Source organism: Oratosquilla oratoria, chromosome 1 (assembly GCF_046742065.1).
Source record: "Oratosquilla oratoria isolate Oo_2021 chromosome 1, ASM4674206v1, whole genome shotgun sequence".
Taxonomy (NCBI): domain Eukaryota; kingdom Metazoa; phylum Arthropoda; class Malacostraca; order Stomatopoda; family Squillidae; genus Oratosquilla; species Oratosquilla oratoria.
In genome coordinates this window covers 91160828-91183327 of record NC_134777.1, presented here as the reverse complement: position 1 = coordinate 91183327, position 22500 = coordinate 91160828, and the positions used below count along the sequence as shown (strand labels likewise).

General features: G+C 36.4%; 1 protein-coding gene across 1 annotated transcript in view; it reads right to left on the bottom strand.

Annotated features, from left to right (window-relative positions):
- LOC143021515 (uncharacterized) overlaps positions 1-14923 on the bottom strand; it is a 19063-nt gene extending 4140 nt beyond the window's left edge. Inside the window, exons 1-3 of the mRNA XM_076179130.1 lie at positions 14767-14923; positions 14455-14590; positions 12597-13028 (exon numbers count right to left, since the gene is read on the bottom strand). Coding sequence (XP_076035245.1) covers positions 12597-13028; positions 14455-14590; positions 14767-14856 — 658 coding nt within the window. The 5' untranslated portion in view covers positions 14857-14923. The remainder of the gene's footprint in view (positions 1-12596; positions 13029-14454; positions 14591-14766) is intronic.
- Positions 14924-22500: the final 7577 nt, after the last annotated feature.

The window sequence follows — 22500 nt, the reverse complement described above, 5'->3', positions numbered from 1 at the left end:
TCTTTCAGAATCCAGTTTGCTATTTCATCTGGCCCATGCGATTTTCTGACATCAAAATTACCCAAGTGTGTCAATATTTCATTCTTCGTTACTTCTATTTCTTCCATAGGGGGGACTTTTTCCTTCCACTCAATCTCTTCAGGTTGTATATTTTCCCTTGTAAACACTGATTTAAAATGTTTGTTCATAATTTCTGCCATTTCCATTTCCTCAGTGTATTCAACTCCTCCTTGTCTTAATTTCTCCAAGTCTTGTTTGTTTTTCAGTTTATTGTTTACAAATCTGTAGAATAGTTTTGGTTGATCTTTACACTTTTCTATAACATCTTTTTCATATTTTCTTTTTTCCTCTCTGCACTTTTGTACATATTCATTTCTATAACCAGTATATATTTTCCATTTTTCAGGTCTTCTGTCTTTTTTCCATCTGGTCCAGGCTTTGTCTCTTTTGTCTTTTAACTCCCTACAACTTTTGTTGTACCAGCATTTTACATATTCTTTTTCTTGTTTTTGTCTTGGGACATACTTTTCCACTCCTTCTTTGTAAATTTTTGTCAAAATATTCCATTTCTCTTCCACTGATGTTTCTTCTTTGTATATTTCTTCCCAGTTTTCTTGTTGGAAGAATTCTCTTATTTTATCAAAGTTTGTTTTTTCATACATCATTCTTCCTTTTCTATATTGTTCATTTCTTTTCATATATTTTTCTTCATTAAGTTCCAGTTCAATCAATATGTGGTCACTTTTACCTATTGGTGTTTTATATTCAATCTTGTCCACTATTCTAGGTTCAGATGTAATTAAGTCTAGCCTCGATGGTTCTTCTTCATTTCTATACCTAGTGTTCTCTTGTATCCATTGTGTCATTGAATGGTCAGTAATCATCTCAAGTAGAGCATTTCCCCATGAGTCATCACCACTCTTTACTGTCATTTCTTCCCAGCAGATTTCTTTGCAATTAAAGTCGCCCATCATAACTATTCTTCCTCCGTCTTCCATTATTTTAGTTAATGCTATCTTTGTGTCCTCTAACATACTTTTATGTTCACTCTCCTCCCATGAGGCTGTTTTCGGAGGCACATAATTGATCACAAATTTTCTGCTCTTCTTATCTCGGTCTTCCACTTCTATCATAATCATCTCTACTGTATTCTTTCCATATATGACACCTTTCACGTTTATATCCTTCTTTGTCAGGAACATAACTCCACCCCCTTGTTTTTTCTCTCTGTTTCTAATCCAATAATTGTATGTATCATGTCCTACACTGTTGGGTGGTAGTGGGCCTTTTAATTTTGTTTCTACAATTCCCATTATGTCCGGTTCTTTTTCTTTCAAATAATCATTCAGTTCATTCAATCCTGTTATCAATCCATCTATATTTGTGTAAGACACTCTTAGTTTTCTGCCACTTCCATTGTGTTCTCTGTTTCCCTTATGTTTTTCTTTAGTATGTCGAACTGCTTTATTTTCATGTTCACTACTCTCCAATAGAATCTCTCTTTCTCTGACTCCGTTCTTTCCTCGTTTTTTGCCTTAGCTTCAATTCTTTTCTGCTTTTCTGCCTCTCTTTCCTCCTTATTCATTTCTCTTTTTATCCATACCTTTTTATATTGATCATTTGTTGCTAGTTTCCCTGTCTTGGATAGAATTTTCTCTGCCGTTGTTTGTGACCTGAATTTAATCTTAATTGGTCTGGTCTTATCTGTACTATATTTTCCGAGTCTGAATTTTTCCTCAATTTCCTTTATAATTTCTGGTTCATCTTCCTGGACTAATTTTAATAAACTGCTTACCCTTTCATTTTCCTCCTTGATTCTTGCGGTTCTATCTGGGTTATGTTTCTCTTCCATTCCTAATATAATTATACATTTCTTTTTGTCAGCTAATTCTCTTACTATATTCTCCTTCTGTCTCATCACTTTAATAACTGAGTCTTCATTATGTTCTTTCAATTGCTGTTTGACTATGTCAGTGAATGAAACCTTATTCCCTTCTTGAGTTATTCTCCAATTTTTAGCTTCTGTAGCTATTTTCTCACTGTTTTCATTACTATTCTTCTTCAATTTCTCATTCTCCTCCTTTACATTTCCTAACTGTCTTTTTAGGTCCTCTACTTCTTCAGTTAAGTTTCTGTTAGCCTTCTCTAGTTGTTCCAATCTTTCAATTCTCTGGAAGATGGAGTCTACCTTACCTAACTTACGTTCCAAGTCCTCGATCACCTTATCAACTCTCTCCTCTAGTCTTATCAGTCGGGGGGGGGTTGTGTCCCCCCCACCCTCTTTAAATCCCTGGAACATATTCTCGTCACTTTCTACTGTATTTCTCCTCTCTATACTTCTAATCTTTACATTTTTATTTGCCATTTCGTCATCCGGTGGTCGTTTCATGTTGACCTTACGCCCGTCTGCCTGGGCCAAGTCCTCCACATCCTCATTTCCTTCCATTTCCCCAGCAATCCCTCCCCTTCTCCTCTTTTCCTACTTACCTACTGCCTCACGAGCAATTTCCCCCCCCCCCCTGCAAACACAAAAAGGCACTTCTCTTTGCGTTGGTATCCACAATCTGCACTTTTCTTCAGAGCGTTCGTCAAGCCGTCCGTTCGTTGAAAGTGTGTGTGTGTGTGTGTGTGTGTGTATTTACCTAGTTGTATTTACCTAGTTGTATTTTACGGGAAGGGGAGCTATGCTCGTGGGGTCCCGTCTTCATATCTCATTTTATCTAAACTATTTTTAAATTCATGTATTGTTTTTGCACACACCACTTTCTCATCTAACTTGTTCCAACTGTCTATTGCTCTGTGAGGAAAGCTGTTCTTTTTAAAATCTCTTCTATAGTTGTCTTTTTTTATTTTCTTTCCGTGTCCTCTTGTATTTCTGTCATCCCATTTTATCAGATTCTCTCTATCAGTAATTTCTATGCCTTTCATGATTCTGTAAATAGCTATCAAATCTCCTCTCTCTCTTCTTTGCTCTAGTGTCTGTAGTTTAAGTTTTTGTAGTCTCTCTTCATATGATAGTTTTGAGAGTGTTGGTGCCAGTTTTGTAATTGCTCTTTGTATTCTTTCAAGTTTTTTTTATACATTTTTTTGTACTTGGTGACCATATCGTTGCTGCATATTCCAATCTTGGTCTTATCAGGGTGATTAGGATTTTCCTCACCATTTCTTCATCCAGGTATGTAAATGCCACTTTGATTGTTCTTATTAAATTATAAGTTTCTCCAAAAATCTTATTTATATGTTTCTCAGGTGACATATTATTCATAACAATGACTCCCAGGTCCTTCTCATTTTCTACTTTTTTTATTCCTTCTTTTCCCAAATTATATGATCCTGTTATTCTGTTTTTGCTTTTTCCAAATTCCATTATACTACACTTTTTTGTATTGAACTCCATCTCCCACTTCCTACTCCATTCTTGTACTTTATTTAGATCTCTCTGTAGTGATTCACAATCTTCTTCAGTTTTCACTCTTTTCAGTAATTTTGCATCATCTGCAAAGAAGCTCATATAGCTTTCAATTCCTTCATCCATATCATTAATATATATAGCAAACATTATTGGGGCCAGAACTGTTCCCTGCGGGACACCGCTTATTACTTCATTCCATTTTGAGTGCTGATCTCTTATCACTACTCTCATTTTTCTTTCTTGCAAAAAGTCTTCCATCCAATTTAGCAATTTACCTTGTATTCCTCCTTCATATTCTAATTTCTTAAGCAACTTCTTATGTGGTACTTTGTCAAAAGCTTTTTTTAGGTCTAGAAATGCACAATCAGCCCATCCATCTCTTTCTTGTATTATATCTATTAGCCTTGAATAGAAACATATTAAATTGGTGACGCATGATCGTCCTTGTCTGAATCCAAATTGCCTTGGATTTAGTACGTTGTTTTTTTCCAAGTATTTTACCCATCTACTTTTGATAATTCTTTCACATATTTTTGCTATTGTACTTGTTAGAGAGACTGGTCTATAGTTGGTAGGTTCTTCTTTATTTCCTCCTTTATATATAGGTACTATATTTGCTTTTTTCCAATCTTCTGGAACTTTTCCTTCTTTTAAGGAACTGCTTATTATGCTATGTATTTTGTCTGCCAGTTCATTCCTGCATTCTTTCAGAATCCAGTTTGCTATTTCATCTGGCCCATGCGATTTTCTGACATCAAAATTACCCAAGTGTGTCAATATTTCATTCTTTGTTACTTCTATTTCTTCCATAGGGGGGACTTTTTCCTTCCACTCAATCTCTTCAGGTTGTATATTTTCCCTTGTAAACACTGATTTAAAATGTTTGTTCATAATTTCTGCCATTTCCATTTCCTCAGTGTATTCAACTCCTCCTTGTCTTAATTTCTCTAAGTCTTGTTTGTTTTTCAGTTTATTGTTTACAAATCTGTAGAATAGTTTTGGTTGATCTTTACACTTTTCTATAACATCTTTTTCATATTTTCTTTTTTTCTCTCTGCACTTTTGTACATATTCATTTCTATAACCAGTATATATTTTCCATTTTTCAGGTCTTCTGTCTTTTTTCCATCTGGTCCAGGCTTTGTCTCTTTTGTCCTTTAACTCCCTACAACTTTTGTTGTACCAGCATTTTACATATTCTTTTTCTTGTTTTTGTCTTGGGACATACTTTTCCACTCCTTTTTTGTAAATTTTTGTCAAAATATTCCATTTCTCTTCCACTGTTGTTTCTTCTTTGTATATTTCTTCCCAGTTTTCTTGTTGGAAGAATTCTCTTATTTTATCAAAGTTTGTTTTTTCATACATCATTCTTCCTTTTCTATATTGTTCATTTCTTTTCATATATTTTTCTTCATTAAGTTCCAGTTCAATCAATATGTGGTCACTTTTACCTATTGGTGTTTTATATTCAATCTTGTCCACTATTCTAGGTTCAGATGTAATTATTAAGTCTAGCCTCGATGGTTCTTCTTCATTTCTATACCTAGTGTTCTCTTGTATCCATTGTGTCATTGAATGGTCAGTAATCATCTCAAGTAGAGCATTTCCCCATGAGTCATCACCACTCTTTACTGTCATTTCTTCCCAGCAGATTTCTTTGCAATTAAAGTCGCCCATCATAACTATTCTTCCTCCGTCTTCCATTATTTTAGTTAATGCTATCTTTGTGTCCTCTAACATACTTTTATGTTCACTCTCCTCCCATGAGGCTGTTTTCGGAGGCACATAATTGATCACAAATTTTCTGCTCTTCTTATCTCGGTCTTCCACTTCTATCATAATCATCTCTACTATATTCTTTCCATATATGACACCTTTCACGTTTATATCCTTCTTAGTCAGGAACATAACTCCACCCCCTTGTTTTTTCTCTCTGTTTCTAATCCAATAATTGTATGTATCATGTCCTACACTGTTGGGTGGTAGTGGGCCTTTTAATTTTGTTTCTACAATTCCCATTATGTCCGGTTCTTTTTCTTTCAAATAATCATTCAGTTCATTCAATCCTGTTATCAATCCATCTATATTTGTGTAAGACACTCTTAGTTTTCTGCCACTTCCATTGTATTCTCTGTTTCCCTTATGTTTTTCTTTAGTATGTCGAACTGCTTTATTTTCATGTTCACTACTCTCCAATAGAATCTCTCTTTCTCTGACTCCGTTCTTTCCTCGTTTTTTGCCTTAGCTTCAATTCTTTTCTGCTTTTCTGCCTCTCTTTCCTCCTTATTCATTTCTCTTTTTATCCATACCTTTTTATATTGATCATTTGTTGCTAGTTTCCCTGTCTTGGATAGAATTTTCTCTGCTGTTGTTTGTGACCTGAATTTAATCTTAATTGGTCTGGTCTTATCTGTACTATATTTTCCGAGTCTGAATTTTTCCTCAATTTCCTTTATAATTTCTGGTTCATCTTCCTGGACTAATTTTAATAAACTGCTTACTCTTTCATTTTCCTCCTTGATTCTTGCAGTTCTATCTGGGTTATGTTTCTCTTCCATTCCTAATATAATTATACATTTCTTTTTGTCAGCTAATTCTCTTACTATATTCTCCTTCTGTCTCATCACTTTAATAACTGAGTCTTCATTATGTTCTTTCAATTGCTGTTTGACTATGTCAGTGAATGAAACCTTATTCCCTTCTTGAGTTATTCTCCAATTTTTAGCTTCTGTAGCTATTTTCTCTCTGTTTTCATTACTATTCTTCTTCAATTTCTCATTCTCCTCCTTTACATTTCCTAACTGTCTTTTTAGGTCCTCTATTTTTTCAGTTAAGTTTCTGTTAGCCTTCTCTAGTTGTTCCAACCTTTCAATTCTTTGAAAAATGGAGTCTACGTTACCTAACTTACGCTCCAAGTCCTCGATCACCTTATCAACTCTCTCCTCTAGTCTTATCAGTCGGGGGGGGGGGGGGGTTTGTGTCCCCCCCACCCTCTTTAAATCCCTGGAACATATTCTCGTCACTTTCTTCTGTATTGCTCCTCTCTATACTTCTAATCTTTACATTTTTATTAGACATTTGATCCTCGCTAAGTCTTTTGTTTACCTTCCGCTTGTCTGGCTGGTCAAAGTCTACTCCCTCCTCATTTCCTTCCATTTCCCTCAGTAATCCCTCCCCTTTTCCTCTTTCCCTACGTTCCCACTACTCCACGAGCAATTTCCCCCCCACCCTGCAAAAACACTAGGCACTTCTCTTTGCGTTGGGATCCACAGACTTCACTTTTCTTCAGAACGTCTTCTAAGCCGTCCATTCGTTGAAGTGTGTGTGTGTGTGTGTGTGTGTGTGCGTGTGTGTGTGTGTGTGTGTGTGTGTGTGTGTGTGTGTGTGTGTGTGTGTGTGTGTGTGCGTGTGCATGATGCGTGCGCGCACGCGCGTTTGTCACAAGTGCTGATAAAACATCACTGCCATCACTTACGTCTGTCCTCTTGACAGTGCGACAACAGTAAGAGTTTGTTTGAGGCGGATGTGACATCGACAGTGAATTGGCCAGTTTGGGCTTCTGTAATTCCAAGATAGTATTTTTTATTTTCATCGTAAAGAGAGATGGTTGGATTGGAGTCTACGTATGACAATTCAAGACGGGTCTTCGGTCTCTCAAGCCTGAAATTGAGTTCCTCATTGTATCGTTTCCATCCAGTGGAATGTTTTCGGTAATCCCAAACAACCCTGGTTCCGTCTTCTTTTTCTTCGAAGTTCATTATCCATATTGTTCTATCGTTCTTGTGCACACGAAACGTAACGTTGTCATTCTTTGATGTCACGTTAAGTCGCCTTAGCTTCTTGTCTTTTCGTTTTTTTCCTCCTCTCTTTCCTCTTTATTCATTTCTCTTTTTATCCATACCTTTTTATATTGTTCACTGTCTGCTAGTTTCCCTGTATTTGCTAAGATATTCTCTGCTGTCGTTTGTGATCTGAATTTAATTTTAATTGGTCTGGTCTTATCTGTTCTATATTTCCCGAGTCTTTGATTTGTTTTCATATTTCAGGTTCATCTTCCTGAACTTATTCTAATATTTTGTTTACTTTTTCATTTTCCTCTCTAGGTCTCGCAGCTCTGTTTAAATAATACTTCTCTTCCATCCCTAATATAATTATACATTTCTTTTTATCTGCTAAGTCTCTATCTATATTCACCTTCTCCCTCATTTGTTTAATAACTGTATTTTCAGTTTGTTCTTTCATCTGCTGTCTCACTATGCCTTTATATGCAACTTTGTTGTTCTCTTCGATTGTCTTCCAACCCTGTGCTTCTTTGGCTATGGACTTTTTATTCTCTCTATTATTCCTCTTTAATTCCTCATTCTCATCTCTTACTTCCTTTAACTGTTTTTTCAATTCCTCTACTTCTTTAGTTAGGCTTTGGTTTTCCTTCTTTAACTGTTCCAATTTATCAATTCGCTGTGCAATCTGTGTGAGTTGACGTAGCCTATTTTCCCAGTTTTGAGATATTTTTTGTAGTCTTTCCTCTGGCCTTGCTTATCGAGGGAGGTTGCCATCCCCCCTCATTAAATCCACTGAAATGATTATCTTCACTTTCTATTTTGTTTTTCTTATTTATATTTCTAAAGTTAATTATTTTTCTAGAATTATTTACTTCTCCAGCGTCAGCTGATCTTTTGTTTACTTTTTTCTCCGTAGGTGGCGCCCTTGCGCCTCCTTCCTCATTTCCTTCCATTTCCTCAGTAATCCCTCCCCTTCTCCTTTTTCCTCACTTTCCCACCACACCATGAGCTTTCCCATTCCCTATAAATACAAAAAGGTACTTCCTCGTTGAGATCCATGAAAATTTCCCTTCTTCGGAGCTCCAATCTTCGCTGTGAATCGGTCTACGTGTATTTACCTAGTTGTACCTAGTTGTATTTTACGGGAAGGGGAGCTATGCTCGTGAGGTCCCGTCTTCATATCTCATTTTATCTAAACTATTTTTGAATTCATGTATTGTTTTTGCACACACCACTTTCTCATCTAACTTGTTCCAACTGTCTATTACTCTGTGAGGAAAGCTGTTCTTTTTCAGGTCTCTTCTATAGCTGTCTTTTTTTATTTTCTTTCCGTGTCCTCTTGTATTTCTATCATCCCATTTTATCAGATTCTCTCTATCAGTAATTTCCATGCCTTTCATGATTCTGTAAATAGCTATCAAATCTCCTCTCGCTCTTCTTTGCTCTAGTGTCTGTAGTTCAAGTTTTTCTAGTCTCTCTTCATATGATAGTTTTGAGAGCGTTGGTGCCAATTTTGTAATTGCTCTTTGTATTCTTTCAAGTTTTGTTATACATTATTTTGTACTTGGTGACCATATCGTTGCTGCATATTCCAATCTTGGTCTTATCAGGGTGATTAGAATTTTCTTCACCATTTCTTCATCCAGGTATGTAAATGCAACTTTGTTTGTTCTTATCAAATTATAGGTTTCTCCAAAAACCTTATTCATATGTTTCTCAGGTGACATATTATTCATAACAATGACTCCCAGGTCCTTCTCATTTTCTACTTTTTTTATTCCTTCTTCTCCCAATTTATATGATCCTGTTATTCTGTTTTTGCTTTTTCCAAATTCCATTATACTACACTTTTTTGTATTGAACTCCATCTCCCACTTCCTACTCCATTCCTGTACTTTATTTAGATCTCTCTGTAGTGATTCACAATCTTCTTCTGTTTTCACTCTTTTCAGTAGTTTTGCATCATCTGCAAAGAAGCTCATATAGCTTTCAATTCCTTCGTCCATATCATTAATATATATAGCAAACATTATTGGGGCCAGAACTGTTCCCTGCGGAACACCGCTTATTACTTCATCCCATTTTGAGTGTTGGTCTCTTATCACTACTCTCATTTTTCTTTCTTGCAAAAAGTCTTCCATCCAATTAAGCAGTTTGCCTTGTATTCCTCCTTCAGATTCTAATTTCTTAAGCAACTTCTTATGTGGTACTTTGTCAAAAGCTTTTTTTAGGTCTAGAAATGCACAATCAGCCCATCCATCTCTTTCTTGTATTATATCTATTAGCCTTGAATAGAAACATATTAAATTGGTGACGCATGATCGTCCTTGTCTGAATCCAAATTGCCTTGGATTTAGCACGTTGTTGTTGTTTTTTTCTAAATATTTTACCCATCTACTTTTGATAATTCTTTCACAAATTTTTGCTATTGTACTTGTTAGAGAGACTGGTCTATAGTTGGTAGGTTCTTCTTTATTTCCTCCTTTATATATAGGTACTATATTTGCTTTTTTCCAATCTTCTGGAACTTTTCCTTCTTTCAAGGAACTGTTTAGTATGCTATGTATTTTGTCTGCCAGTTCATTCCTGCATTCTTTCAAAATCCAGTTTGCTATTTCATCTGGTCCATGCGACTTTCTGACGTCAAGATTACTCAAGTGTTTCATTATTTCATTCTTTGTTACTTCTATTTCTTCCATAGGGGGGACTTTCTCTTTCCATTCGTTTTCTTCAGGTTGTAAACACTGATTTGAAATGTTCGTTCATAATTTCCGCCATTTCCATTTCCTCAGTGTATTCAACTCCCTCTTGTCTTAATTTCTCCAAGTCTTGTTTGTTTTTCAGTTTATTGTTTACAAATCTGTAGAATAGTTTTGGTTGATCTTTACACTTTTCTATGACATCTTTTCATATTTTCTCTTTACCTCTCTGCACGTTTGTACTTATTCATTTCTATAACAGATATATATTTTCCATTTTTCAGGTCTTCTGTCTTTTTTCCATCTGGTCCAAGCTTTGTCTCTTTTGTCTTTTAACTCCCTACAACTTTTGTTGTACCAGCACTTTACATATTCTTTTTCTTGTTCTTGTCTTGGGACATACTTTTCCACCCCTTTTTTTGTAAATTTTTGTCAAAATATTCCATTTCTCTTCCACTGCTGTTTCTTCTTTGTATATTTCTTCCCAGTTTTCTTGTTGAAAGAATTATCTTATTTTATCAAAGTTTGTTTTTTCATACATCATTCTTCCTTTTCTATATTGTTCATTTCTTTTCATATATTTTTCTTCATTAAGTTCCAGTTCAATCAATATGTGGTCACTTTTACTTATTGGTGTTTTGTATTCAATTTTGTCCACTATTCTTGGTTCAGATGTAATTATTAGGTCTAGTCTCGATGGTTCTTCTTTATTTCTATACCTAGTGTTCTCCTGTATCCATTGTGTCATTGTATGGTCAGTAATCATCTCAAGTAAAGCGTTTCCCCATGAGCCGTCTCCACCCTTTACTGTCATTTCTTCCCAGCAGATTTCTTTGCAATTAAAGTCGCCCATCATAACTATTCTTCCTCCATCTTCCATTATCCTATTTAATGTTATCTTTGTGTCCTCTAACATACTTTTATGTTCACTCTCTTCCCATGAGGCTGTTTTCGGAGGCACATAATTTATCACAAATTTTCTGCTCTTCTTATCTCTGTCTTCCACTTCCATCATAATCATCTCTACTGTATTCTTTCCATATATGACACGCCTCACGTTTATATCCTTCTTAGTCAGGAACATAACTCCACCCCCTTGCTTTTTCTCTCTGTTTCTAATCCAATAATTATATGCATCATGTCCTACACTGTTGGGTGGTAGTGGGCCTTTTAATTTTGTTTCTACAATTACCATTATGTCCGGTTCTTTTCCTTTCAAATAATCATTCAGCTCATTCAATCCTGTTATTAATCCATCTATATTTGTGTAAGACACTCTTAGTTTTCTGCCATTTCCATTGTGTTCTCTGTTTCCCTTTTGTTTTTCGCTTGTATGTCGAACTGCCTTAGTTTCATATTCACTACTCTCCAATAGAATCTCTCTTTTTCTGACTCCGTTCTGCTCTCGTTTTTTGCCTTAGCTTCCAGTCTTTTCTGCTTTTCTTCCTCTCTTTCCTCTTTATTCATTTCCCTTTTTATCCATACCTTTTTGTATTGTTCACTTGTTGCTAGTTTCCCTGTTTTGGATAAGATATTCTCTGCCGTCGTTTGTGACTTGAATTTAATCTTAATTGGTCTGGTCTTATCTGTGCTATACTTTCCGAGTCTAAATTTCTCTTCGATTTGTTTCATAATTTCTGGTTCATCTTCCTGAACTGATTGTAGTAATTGGCTTACTTTTTCATTTTCCTCTATGATTCTTGTGGTTCTATCTGGGTTGTGTTTTTCTTTCATTCCTAATATAATTATACATTTCTTCTTGTCTGCTAAATCTCTTACTATATTCTCCTTTCGTCTCATCACTTTAATAACTGAGTCTTCAGTATGTTCTTTCAATTGCTGTTTGACTATGTCAGTGAATGAAACCTTATTTCCTTCTTGGGTTGTTTTCCAATTCTTAGTTTCTTTAGCTATTGTCTCTCTGTTTTCTTTACTATTCTTCTTCAATTCCTCATTCTCCACCTTTACTTCTCTTAACTGTCTTTTTAGGTCTTCTATTTCATCAGTTAAGTTTTTATTCGCCTTTTCCAGTTCTTCCAATCTTTCAACCCTTTGTAAAATGGTGTTCATATGACCTAACCTACTCTCCAAGTCCTCGATCACCTTATCAACCTTCTCCTCTAGTCTTGTCAGTCGGGGGGGGTTTGTGTCCCCCCCCCCACCCTCTTTAAATCCCTTGAAAATATTCTCATCACTTTCTACTGTATTGCTCTTATCTATACTTCTAATCTTTACATTTTTATTAGACATTTCGTCGTCGTCGGGAGGCCCTTTGTTTACCTTTCGCCTGTCTGCCTGGGCCAAGTCTACTCCTTCCTCATTTCCTTCCATTTCCCTCAGTAATCCCTCCCCCTTTCCTCTTTCCCTACTTTCCTACTACTCCACGAGCAATTTCCCCCCCCCCACCCTGTAAAAACAATAGGCACTTCTCTTTGCGTTGGGATCCACAAACTTCAATTTTCTTCAGAACGTCTTCTAAGCCGTCCATTCGTTGAAGTGTGTGTGTGTGTGTGTGTGTGTGTGTGTGTGTGTGTGTGTGTGTGTGTGTGTGTGTGTGTGTGTGTGTGTGTGTGTGTGTGTGTGTGTGTGTGTGTGTGTGTGTGAGTGTGTGTCTGTGTCTGTGTGTGCGTGCGTGTGCGTGTGTGTGCTCGCGCGCATTCGCGTTTGTCACAAAAGTAGTAAAACATAACTGCCATCACTTACCTCCGTTCCGTTCACATTGCGACAACAGTAAGAGTTTGCTTGAGGTGGATGAGACATAGACTCCTAGGTTGTTAGTCTGGATTCCTGTATACTGAGATAGTATTTCTTTTGTTCTTTTATTAACGACAAGAATGATATCGTAGTTTGGGTATGACAGTTTAAGATGGGTCCTCGGTCTCTCAAGCCTATTCACTTTTTCAGTATATAATACCCATCTTTTGTCTATGTCATAATAATGAATGTCAACCCTGGTTCCATCTTCTTCTTCAACCAAGTCAATTCTAAATGTTATTATATAGCTGTTGTGCACACGAAACGTGACATTGTCATTCTTTGATGTCACGTCCAGTCGTAAGTAGCTGAGGCTGACTGTGTTCTGGCTGAACTCTAGGTGCCCTTCTGCTCCTTTGCCGATCACTTGAACCTCGGAACCTGAGGAAACAAAGGCGACTCGATCAATTCTGTCGTGGAACAGGCCGTGACGTCATGTCGACGTCCGGAAGTGCGGTGACGTCAGAGTGCATTTGTTGCTGCTCTCCCTACTCTATGAAGATGACGGATGATGGATGGATGGATGGATGGATGGATGGATTGACTGACTGACGGTGATGATGATGATGATGATGATGATGATGATGATGATGATGATGATGATGATGATGATGATGATGATGATGATGATGATGATGATGATGATGATGATGATGATGATGATGATGATGATGATGATGATGATGATGATGATGATGATGATGATGATGATGATGATGATGATGATGATGATTATGATGATGATGATGATAATGATACGGGTGGTGATGACGACGACGACGACGACGATGACGACGACGACGATGATGATGATGATGATGATGATGAAAAGTCCTTGAGCTCGCAAATTACGCTAATGAAAAGGATAACTACAATAACGATAAATTGTAATAACACCCAACAATATATCACTTATAATAATAGGTAGGCTACATTGTAATGATTTCACAAGTATGATAGCCAAAGTGTTTTTTCTGGACATTTCAAGTGCTTCCTCAAAATTATAGAAATAAATAGAAACACGAGCCTCCATGCACATGTGAATCCGAGTTAAGTTGAGAATACTTCATTTTCTCTTTGTCTGGGGCAACTTTCTTCTTAATCATTATATCTCATCTTGTTTACTTAGTTTTTGATTATTCATTCATTTATTTATTCATCTATCCATTGTAATAATCTGATGGATGAGTTCTTGTGAGCACGTTGTGAATTCTTAGGCAGAAACTATTTGAGCCCTCTGCCAAACTACCTATACTCGCTGCATCGAGAACTGGCCGTTAAGGCGGAGCACGGGGATTCTCTCTGTGTTGCCACATATAATTATTTTATAATTTTATTTCATCTTAAATTCTATTTTATAATTTTATAATGTTGCCACATATAATTATATCATCATTTTTTTGTCACACACCACCACTGAGGTAAAAATCAAAGCAATGTTTTCTATACAAAGATTTCGTTTCCTCGAGTCGTGGATATGGCATATGAGCGAAAGAAAGCGACATTGCCACTCCATTCCTTCTCTGGCCACGCCCCCACACTGCATTCAGAAAGCATTGCATGAACACGCACGTTCTCGCCTTGGATAAATACATTATATATAGAGAGAGAAAGAGAGAGAGAGAGAGAGAGAGAGAGAGAGAGAGAGAGAGAGAGAGAGAGAGAGAGAGAGAGAGAGAGAGAAAGAGCGGGCGGGTGAGCCGTGAGGGCCGTGTTATCTGTGGAGATGTGGCAACACCGGGAAATTCCCTAACCCCGCCTTAGCGGCCAGTTCTCATTGCGTTAGGTAGTTAGTATATACACTTACAGGCTGTTGCACAGGCAATCAGGGAACAGAGGAGCAGCAAATACTTGTGGGTACTCATTCCGCTTGGGGGCCGTGTGGAACGCCGCTTGAGGGCCGTGTGCACAACGCCGAGACCTCTGTCGACCCTTCTTGTCGTCTGAAAAAAGAAAGACGCTCTTTAGTCTATCCCACGGGCTGAAACCATCCGAACCAGTATCAACAGGATGGATGCATCATGTTTAGAAGGAAAAATAAGATTTGTTTAGCTCAATATTCAATCCATTACTAGGAACAAAGTATTCGAGTCCTCAGATTAACTAAATCTCTTGATACCTGTATACTGAATGGAGCTTTTTCAAAAATTTTATTTCTGATGTGTCGAAAATGAACGAGATGACGCCAAGTTTGCCTGTCCTTCACCATATCCAGAGACAAAATAAAACACGTGGCATTAAAATAGTGATAACAAATGTGTCCAGAAAGACAAACAAGAGAAACACAAGAAAACTTGAATATGTTTTGTTTTCCGGACACCAAGTCATTTTTCATTTTCTGCCAGTGAGCCGAAGAGCTGTGCGTCAGGCATACCCAAAGTGGATGATAACGGGGTTAGGTTGGGTTACGTTGCGTTTGGTCAGGTTAGCCTAAATAAACTCGAAGGCTGATCAAAGTGAGGAAACGATAAAAGAAAAAAGCGGTGTTGGGTGAAACAAACATGGCCCGAAAAATTCAAGATGTACAAGAAAAAGCGCACTATGAAACACGCATCTCTGGCTATTACATGAATTATTATATTGATTACTATATAACTTATGTGAATCTATTACGTATTATATAAACAATCAGAATGGTTATTCGAAACAGATTACTAGATATATTTAGTAAATTTTAAGATGTTAAAACAAGGAACTACCTCGACCAAACATATATACTGAAATTAATCTAGTATATAACTTATTGATGAAATGATACTGGTCAATAAATCTAGAAGACCTCACAAGTACTCATGATCTCATGAACAACGTATCAAAACATACATCGAGAGTTGAACATAATTTTAACCTAGTACCTTACAAATGAATAAGTATATATATATATATATATATATATATATATATATATATATATATATACATATATATATATATACATATATATACATAGAAACGAAATAGTGTTTAGATATAAAAAAGATGAACAGATGTCAATTTGCTAAATGAGGTACAAATAATATATTATACGTGAATATTTTGTGAACTGTCAAGCTGAATTGAGAAAAAAAAGTTGAGATATGCATCGATTGTAAATTGTCAAACTACAAGGAAGTTTTTCACATCAATTACACCATCTCATAAAGAAAAAACTAGCACCACAAAACGTCACAAAATGCTTCAATGGTAACTTCTAAACATAAAAAATACTAAAAAGAGGTTAACGTGAAAAGAAGCGAAGGCAAATATAAATCGAAAACTATTTACATCAAAACAGGAAAGGTTTATGGCAGTCTTATGTAAAAAAAAAACTCATATACTACAATAAAATCAATAACAAAGACTTGAGAACCATACATATAAAATATAAGAGAACTTTTAGGAAAAGACGTGTTTTACCAAAATGTGCAGATGACAAAACACAAGTAGAAAATGTGATCAAGTTAATTTAAAACAAACTTAACAAGATGTGTACGAAATTCAAGGGTAAATATTTTGCTAAGTATAGGTAGTAATATGAACTGTAGAAATTAATCAATTTCACCAAAACGAATATAAAAAACATTAAAAAATAAGCTATGCATTATGAATAGCGGAACTGACAAACTCGGAAAATGTCGACGAATTATAAAATATAAAATTTATATTTGCGAATATGTTATTTTCCGATTTTACACAGGTTGAATATATATATATATATATATATATATATATATATATATACACACAAGCAATCACATCACCGTGATACAAAAATGCAAAATAACCACAGGAGAAAGGAAACTTGTATACAGTAAGTACTTTTGTATATTACATCTTCAGACTAAATGACAGAGCTATAGAGTAGGGGTTTAAAATTGAAGCATCATGTGGCAACCATAGGGGGGGGGGAAGGGGGGAGGCAATACAATGTGAGGAGGGGGGATGACCTCACCCCTATCGACCTGACCAACACATAAGGGTCAATCTGGCGGAAAGATCTCGGTGACCATTTGGGTTATCAATTTATCACATTTAAAATAACCATAGCTTAAGTTTACATTTTTGTCAAACGTGCCTGATATTAAGCAAGATTCTATTATATTTCTTTCTTGCAAGCTTTTTCCTTTAGCTAAAATTGTTGCCTTAGACCAATCAATCTGATGGTTGTATAATGATTTATGTTGGTATAACGCATTGTTTTCCTGGGCAGATCTCACACTATATTTATTTTGGGAAATCCTTGTTTCCAAGTTTTTCCCAGTTTGTCCAATATAAAGTAGGCTTTAAATATGACCACACCATTAAGAAAACTTTAATTAAGAACAACCCTCCTAACAACAACGGTGTGGTCTACAAAATTCCTTGCCAAGATTGTAATAAATTTTATATTGGACAAACTGGGAAAAACTTGGAAACAAGCTTGCAAGAAAGAAATATTATAGAATCTTGCTTAATATCAGGTACGTTCGACAAAAATGTAAACTTAAGATATGGTAATTTTAAATGTGATAAATTGATAACCCAAATAGTCACCGATATCTTTCCGCCAGATTGACCCTTATGTGTTGGTCAGGTCGATAGGGGTAAGGCCATCCCCCCTCCTCACATTGTATTGTCTCCCCCCTTCCCTCCCCCCCCCCTATGGTTGCCACCTGATGCTTCTATTTAAACCCCTACTCTGTATCTCTGTCATTTAGTCTGAAGATGTAATATACGAAAGTACTTACTGTCTAACAGTTTCCTTTCTCCTGTGGTTATTTTGCATATCTATCTCTATATATATATATATTTATATATATTATGTATATACATATATGTGTATATATATTTTATATATATATGTATATATATACATATATATATATATGCATATGTATATATATATATATATATATATATATATATAAATATATATATATATATATATATATATATATATATCTTGTACCAAAATCCATCACTTTACCCCTCTACGATGCACTGTGACACACGATGGTGTTTCTGGCCAACTCAGCTTTGATCTTTTAATATTATTTTCCGTCACTTTCCTTATTGCACCCACCACGAAACAATTGATAATTACAGACTTGGGTATATGACATTTAAGGCGTACCATCATTCCTAGGATGTGACGTCAGAGCACTGGGGAAGTCCACAAGGCTGCTGCAGATTTTCTAGGGGTGCTCCGATTGCACAGCAGCGCTTTCCCTGCCTACCTCCCTTATAATAGGAGATGCAACCAGATTTAGGTCCGAGTACCTGGGTTTTTTTTTTTTTTCAACTACAAGTCATTTATTTGATAAGAAAAAATATAATGACAGATTCGTAAAATATATATATGTATTATATATATATATTATATATATATATGTATATACATATATGTATATATATATATGTGTGTGTGTGTATACATATATGTATATATATATACATATATATATATAATTACATATATATATACATATATATACACATATATATATATATATATATATATATATCAATCAATCAATTAAAGCAGCCATCCCGAGTCCACTGCTGAACAAAGGCCTCCTCCATAGCATTCCATGATTCACACGACCGTGCCACCCTCTGCCACGTCACTCCTGCAAACTTCTCGATCTTGTCTCTCCACCTTCTGTCCGGTCTCCCTCTTCCACGCTTCCTATCTCGCGGCATCCATTCAGTAACACATTTGCTCCATCGCTCATCAGTCGTTCGCACCAACTTACCTGCCCAATTCCACTTCCTCTCTTTTACTGCCTCCACAATATCTTTCACTCTAGTCTGCTCTCTCACCCAACTTGCTCTCTTTCGGTCTCTCAGTGTTATTCCCATCATTGATCTCTCCATTCTCCTCTGTGCAGTCCTTAGCTTTGTTTCAATATATATATTATATGTATATATGGTATATATACTATAATATAGTAGTAGTCTCTGTCTGTCTGTCTGTCTGTCTCTCTTTCTATCTGTCTTTTTGTCTGTCTGTCTGTCTGTCTGTCTGTCTGTCTGTCTGTCTGTCTGTCTGTCTGGCTGGCTGGCTGGCTGGCTGGCTGGCTGGCTGGCTGGCTGGCTGGCTGGCTGGCTGGCTGGCTGGCTGTCTGTCTGTCTGTCTGTCTGTCTGTCTGGCTGTCTGTTCACGAACTCTTCCTAGGGTTTTTGGAGAAAGACCTCCATAACCATATATATTCTAATACCCTATCACTCCAGGTACTTGGTTACTTCATTTCCAAAAAAAAAAAATGTTTTGGTTAGGGTTAAGGGTTAAAGTATGGTGAGGTAGGGTTAGGTTAGGGATTATTCACGAACTCGCAGCGACGGAGAGGGAGGGTCGCCGATGTAATGAAGCAGCCTTGCTGTGGATGTGCTTTGTCTTGCGACACTGCTTCTGACCCAGGGCAGTGGAACAGGTGCAGGGATAACCCGTCAACCAGGAGGTGCTAAGATAAGAGGGAGGGTAGAGGAGTGTGGAGTGTATTCAGGGATGGAATGGATGGGAATGATTTTATGCCTTTTCCTTTTTGCTACCTCCCTTGTAAGGGGGGGAAAAAGCCTTGCTGTATATGTATGTATGTATATATATATATATATGATGAAGGTGGAAAAAAGAAGTCACGGGTCTAGTTCCGAGTTACTGAGTTTATTCCTGACCGGTTTCGCTCTATGCTTCTTCAGAGGAATGTCAGGAAATAAACTCAGTAACTCGGAACTAGACCCGTGACTTCTTTTTCCACCTTCATCAACTTGTCATAATGTACCAACATATATATATATATATATATATATATATACTGTATATATATATATATATACATATATATATATATATATATATATACATATGTATGTATATATATATATGTGTGTATATATATATGTATATATATATATAAATATATATATATACATAAATGTATATATATATATGTATATATATATATACATACATACATACATACATACATATACCAAGGCTTTTTCCCCCTTACAAGGGAGGTAGCAAAAAAGGAAAAGGCATAATATCATTCCCACCCATTCCGTCCTTGAATACACTCCACACCCCTCCACCCTCCCTCCTATCTTAGCAACTCCTGGATGACGGGTCATCCCTGCACCTTGTCCACTGCCCTGGGTCAGAAGCAGTGTCACAAGACACAGCACATCAACAGCAAGGCCGCTTCATTAAATCGGCAACCCCCCCTCTCCGTCCCCCCATTATAAAAGGAGAAGACGGGGAGAAATCCCTTCGGGCTGCGTCAAATTTTGCTCACACATACTACCTCACCCCCCAACCCCCCGCCCATTCCACCTCATGCATCACAACATCATCCATATACAAACATTCTCCATTCACCCCTGTCTTCTGTCCTCTCCCGTCCTTCCTCAACAGACATGCCCCTCTTCCCCAAAGCCCGTTTCACCCCATCCATCCACCTCATCCTAGGACATCCCCTCATGTTCACTCCCTCCACATCTGCCTTCCATACCTCTTTTACTAGTCTTTCTTCACTCATTCTTTCCATGTGTTCAAACCATCCTAATACTCTTTCATCAACCCTATCTCCCAACTCCCTTTCCACCTCTGTTCTCCTCCTCATCTCCTCATTTCTCACTCTATCTAGCCTAGTAACCCCTATCATACTTCTCAGACACCTCATCTCAAACACATTCAAACTCCTTCTCTTTTCCTCTCTTATGTTCCATGTTACTGCCCGTGCAGTGCTGTTGGTACAATCACTCCTTCATACAATCTCCTCTTAGCATCTATTCCCAAATTTCTATATCTCATTACACTTCTTAATCCACCAAGGCATTTACTAGCTTCGCTCAATCTACATTCTACCTCCATCTTTACTCCACCTTTTCCTGCCACATTTGCATCCAAGTATCTAAAACTATCCACTTCCTCCAGTCGCTCTCCCTTAATGCTCACTTCCAGTCTTCTGCCAATTTCACCCCTTGTACATCTCATCACCTTACTTTTACACACATTTATCTTCAGTTTTCTTCTATCACACACTCTCTCAAACTCTGTCACCAACTTCCTCAATCCTTCCTCCGATCCTGCCACAAGTGCAGTGTCGTCCGCAAACAACAGCTGGCTCACCTCCCACTTTTCTCCATTTTCTTTAACCATCTCCAATCCCTGACCCACTACCCTTGCATTTACCTCTCGCACTACCCTATCCATGTATAAGTTGAACAGCCAGGGCGACATAACGTATCCTTGACGAAGTCCCACCTTTACCTCGAGCCACTCACTCTCTCCATTTCTAATCCTGACACAAACTCTACTACTCTCATAAAAACTCTTGACAGCTTCTAGAAGCTTTCCTCCTATCCCGTATATCTGCATAACCTTCCATAGTGCCTTTCTGTCTACCCTATCGTAAGCCTTTTCTAGATCAATAAAAGCCCAAAAAATATCCTTCCCCTTTCCTATAGCTTTCTTACATATCTGTCTTACCACAAAAATATGATCTACATAACCTCTACCCGTTCTGAATCCACTGTTCCTCACCAATTACTCCCTCTGTTCCTCTCCTAATCCTCTCAATCAAGATCCTCCCATAAGCCTTCCCAACTACACTTAACAAGCTAATCCCTCTGAAACTACTGCATTCACACTTGTCGCCTTTTCCTTTGTTAAGTGGAACTATACAGGCACTCCTCCAGTCCTCCACTCTACCCTCTCTCCAGCAAACACTAAATAACCTCACCAGCCAGTCCACCATCACTGTACCTCCTTTTTTTTAGACATTCTGCATGCCATCCATCCAGACCAGATGCCGTACCTGCTTTCATCATCTTAACAACTGCCCTCACTTCATCCTTCCTTATTTCTCCACCATTTTCCTCACTCATTACGGTCATTTTCTTCGCATTCCCCACTGCAGCTATCTTTCCCTCCCTATCCTCCTTCACACACACACATATATATATACCTGTATATGTGCATATATATATATATATATATATATATATATATATATATATATATATATATATATAAAATTTGGCTAGTATATAATACATATGTGTATATATGTATATATATATACATATATATATAAATATATATATATATATGCATATATATATACAATTTAGCTAGTATATAATACATATGTATATATATATATATATATATATATATATATAATATGTATATATATATACATACATATAATATATATATATGTATATACATACATATATATATGTATATATGTATATATATATGTATATATATATACATATATATATATACATACATATATATATATGTATATACATATATATATATATATACATATATATATACCTTTATATATACATATATATATTTATATATATATATGTATATATTATATATATACATATATAAATATACATATATGTACATGTATATATATATATATATATACATATTTATATATACATATATATATATATATATATATATATACATATATATATATATATACATACATATATACATAAATATACATATACCAAGGCTTTTTCCCCCTAACAAGGAAGGTAGCAAAAAAGGAAAAGGCATACAATGTTTCCCACCCATTCCATCCCTGAATACACTCCACACCCGTCCACCCTCCCTCTTATCTTAGCACCTCCTGGATGACAATGTTGTAATGGTGACGCCAATGTACCGAGAATTTAGGCGACTGCAGTTACCACTGGAACATATGTGTTGGTACACGACGTTCACCTCTTGCATTTCACTTGTCTTAGGGAGGCAGCTATTCTTTGCGACTAACTTGGATGTCTTTCTTGTTTTATAGTAAATGACGAGGTCGATTTTTGAAGATGGGTCGGTGGGTGTGACGTTCTTATCAATTATATTTTT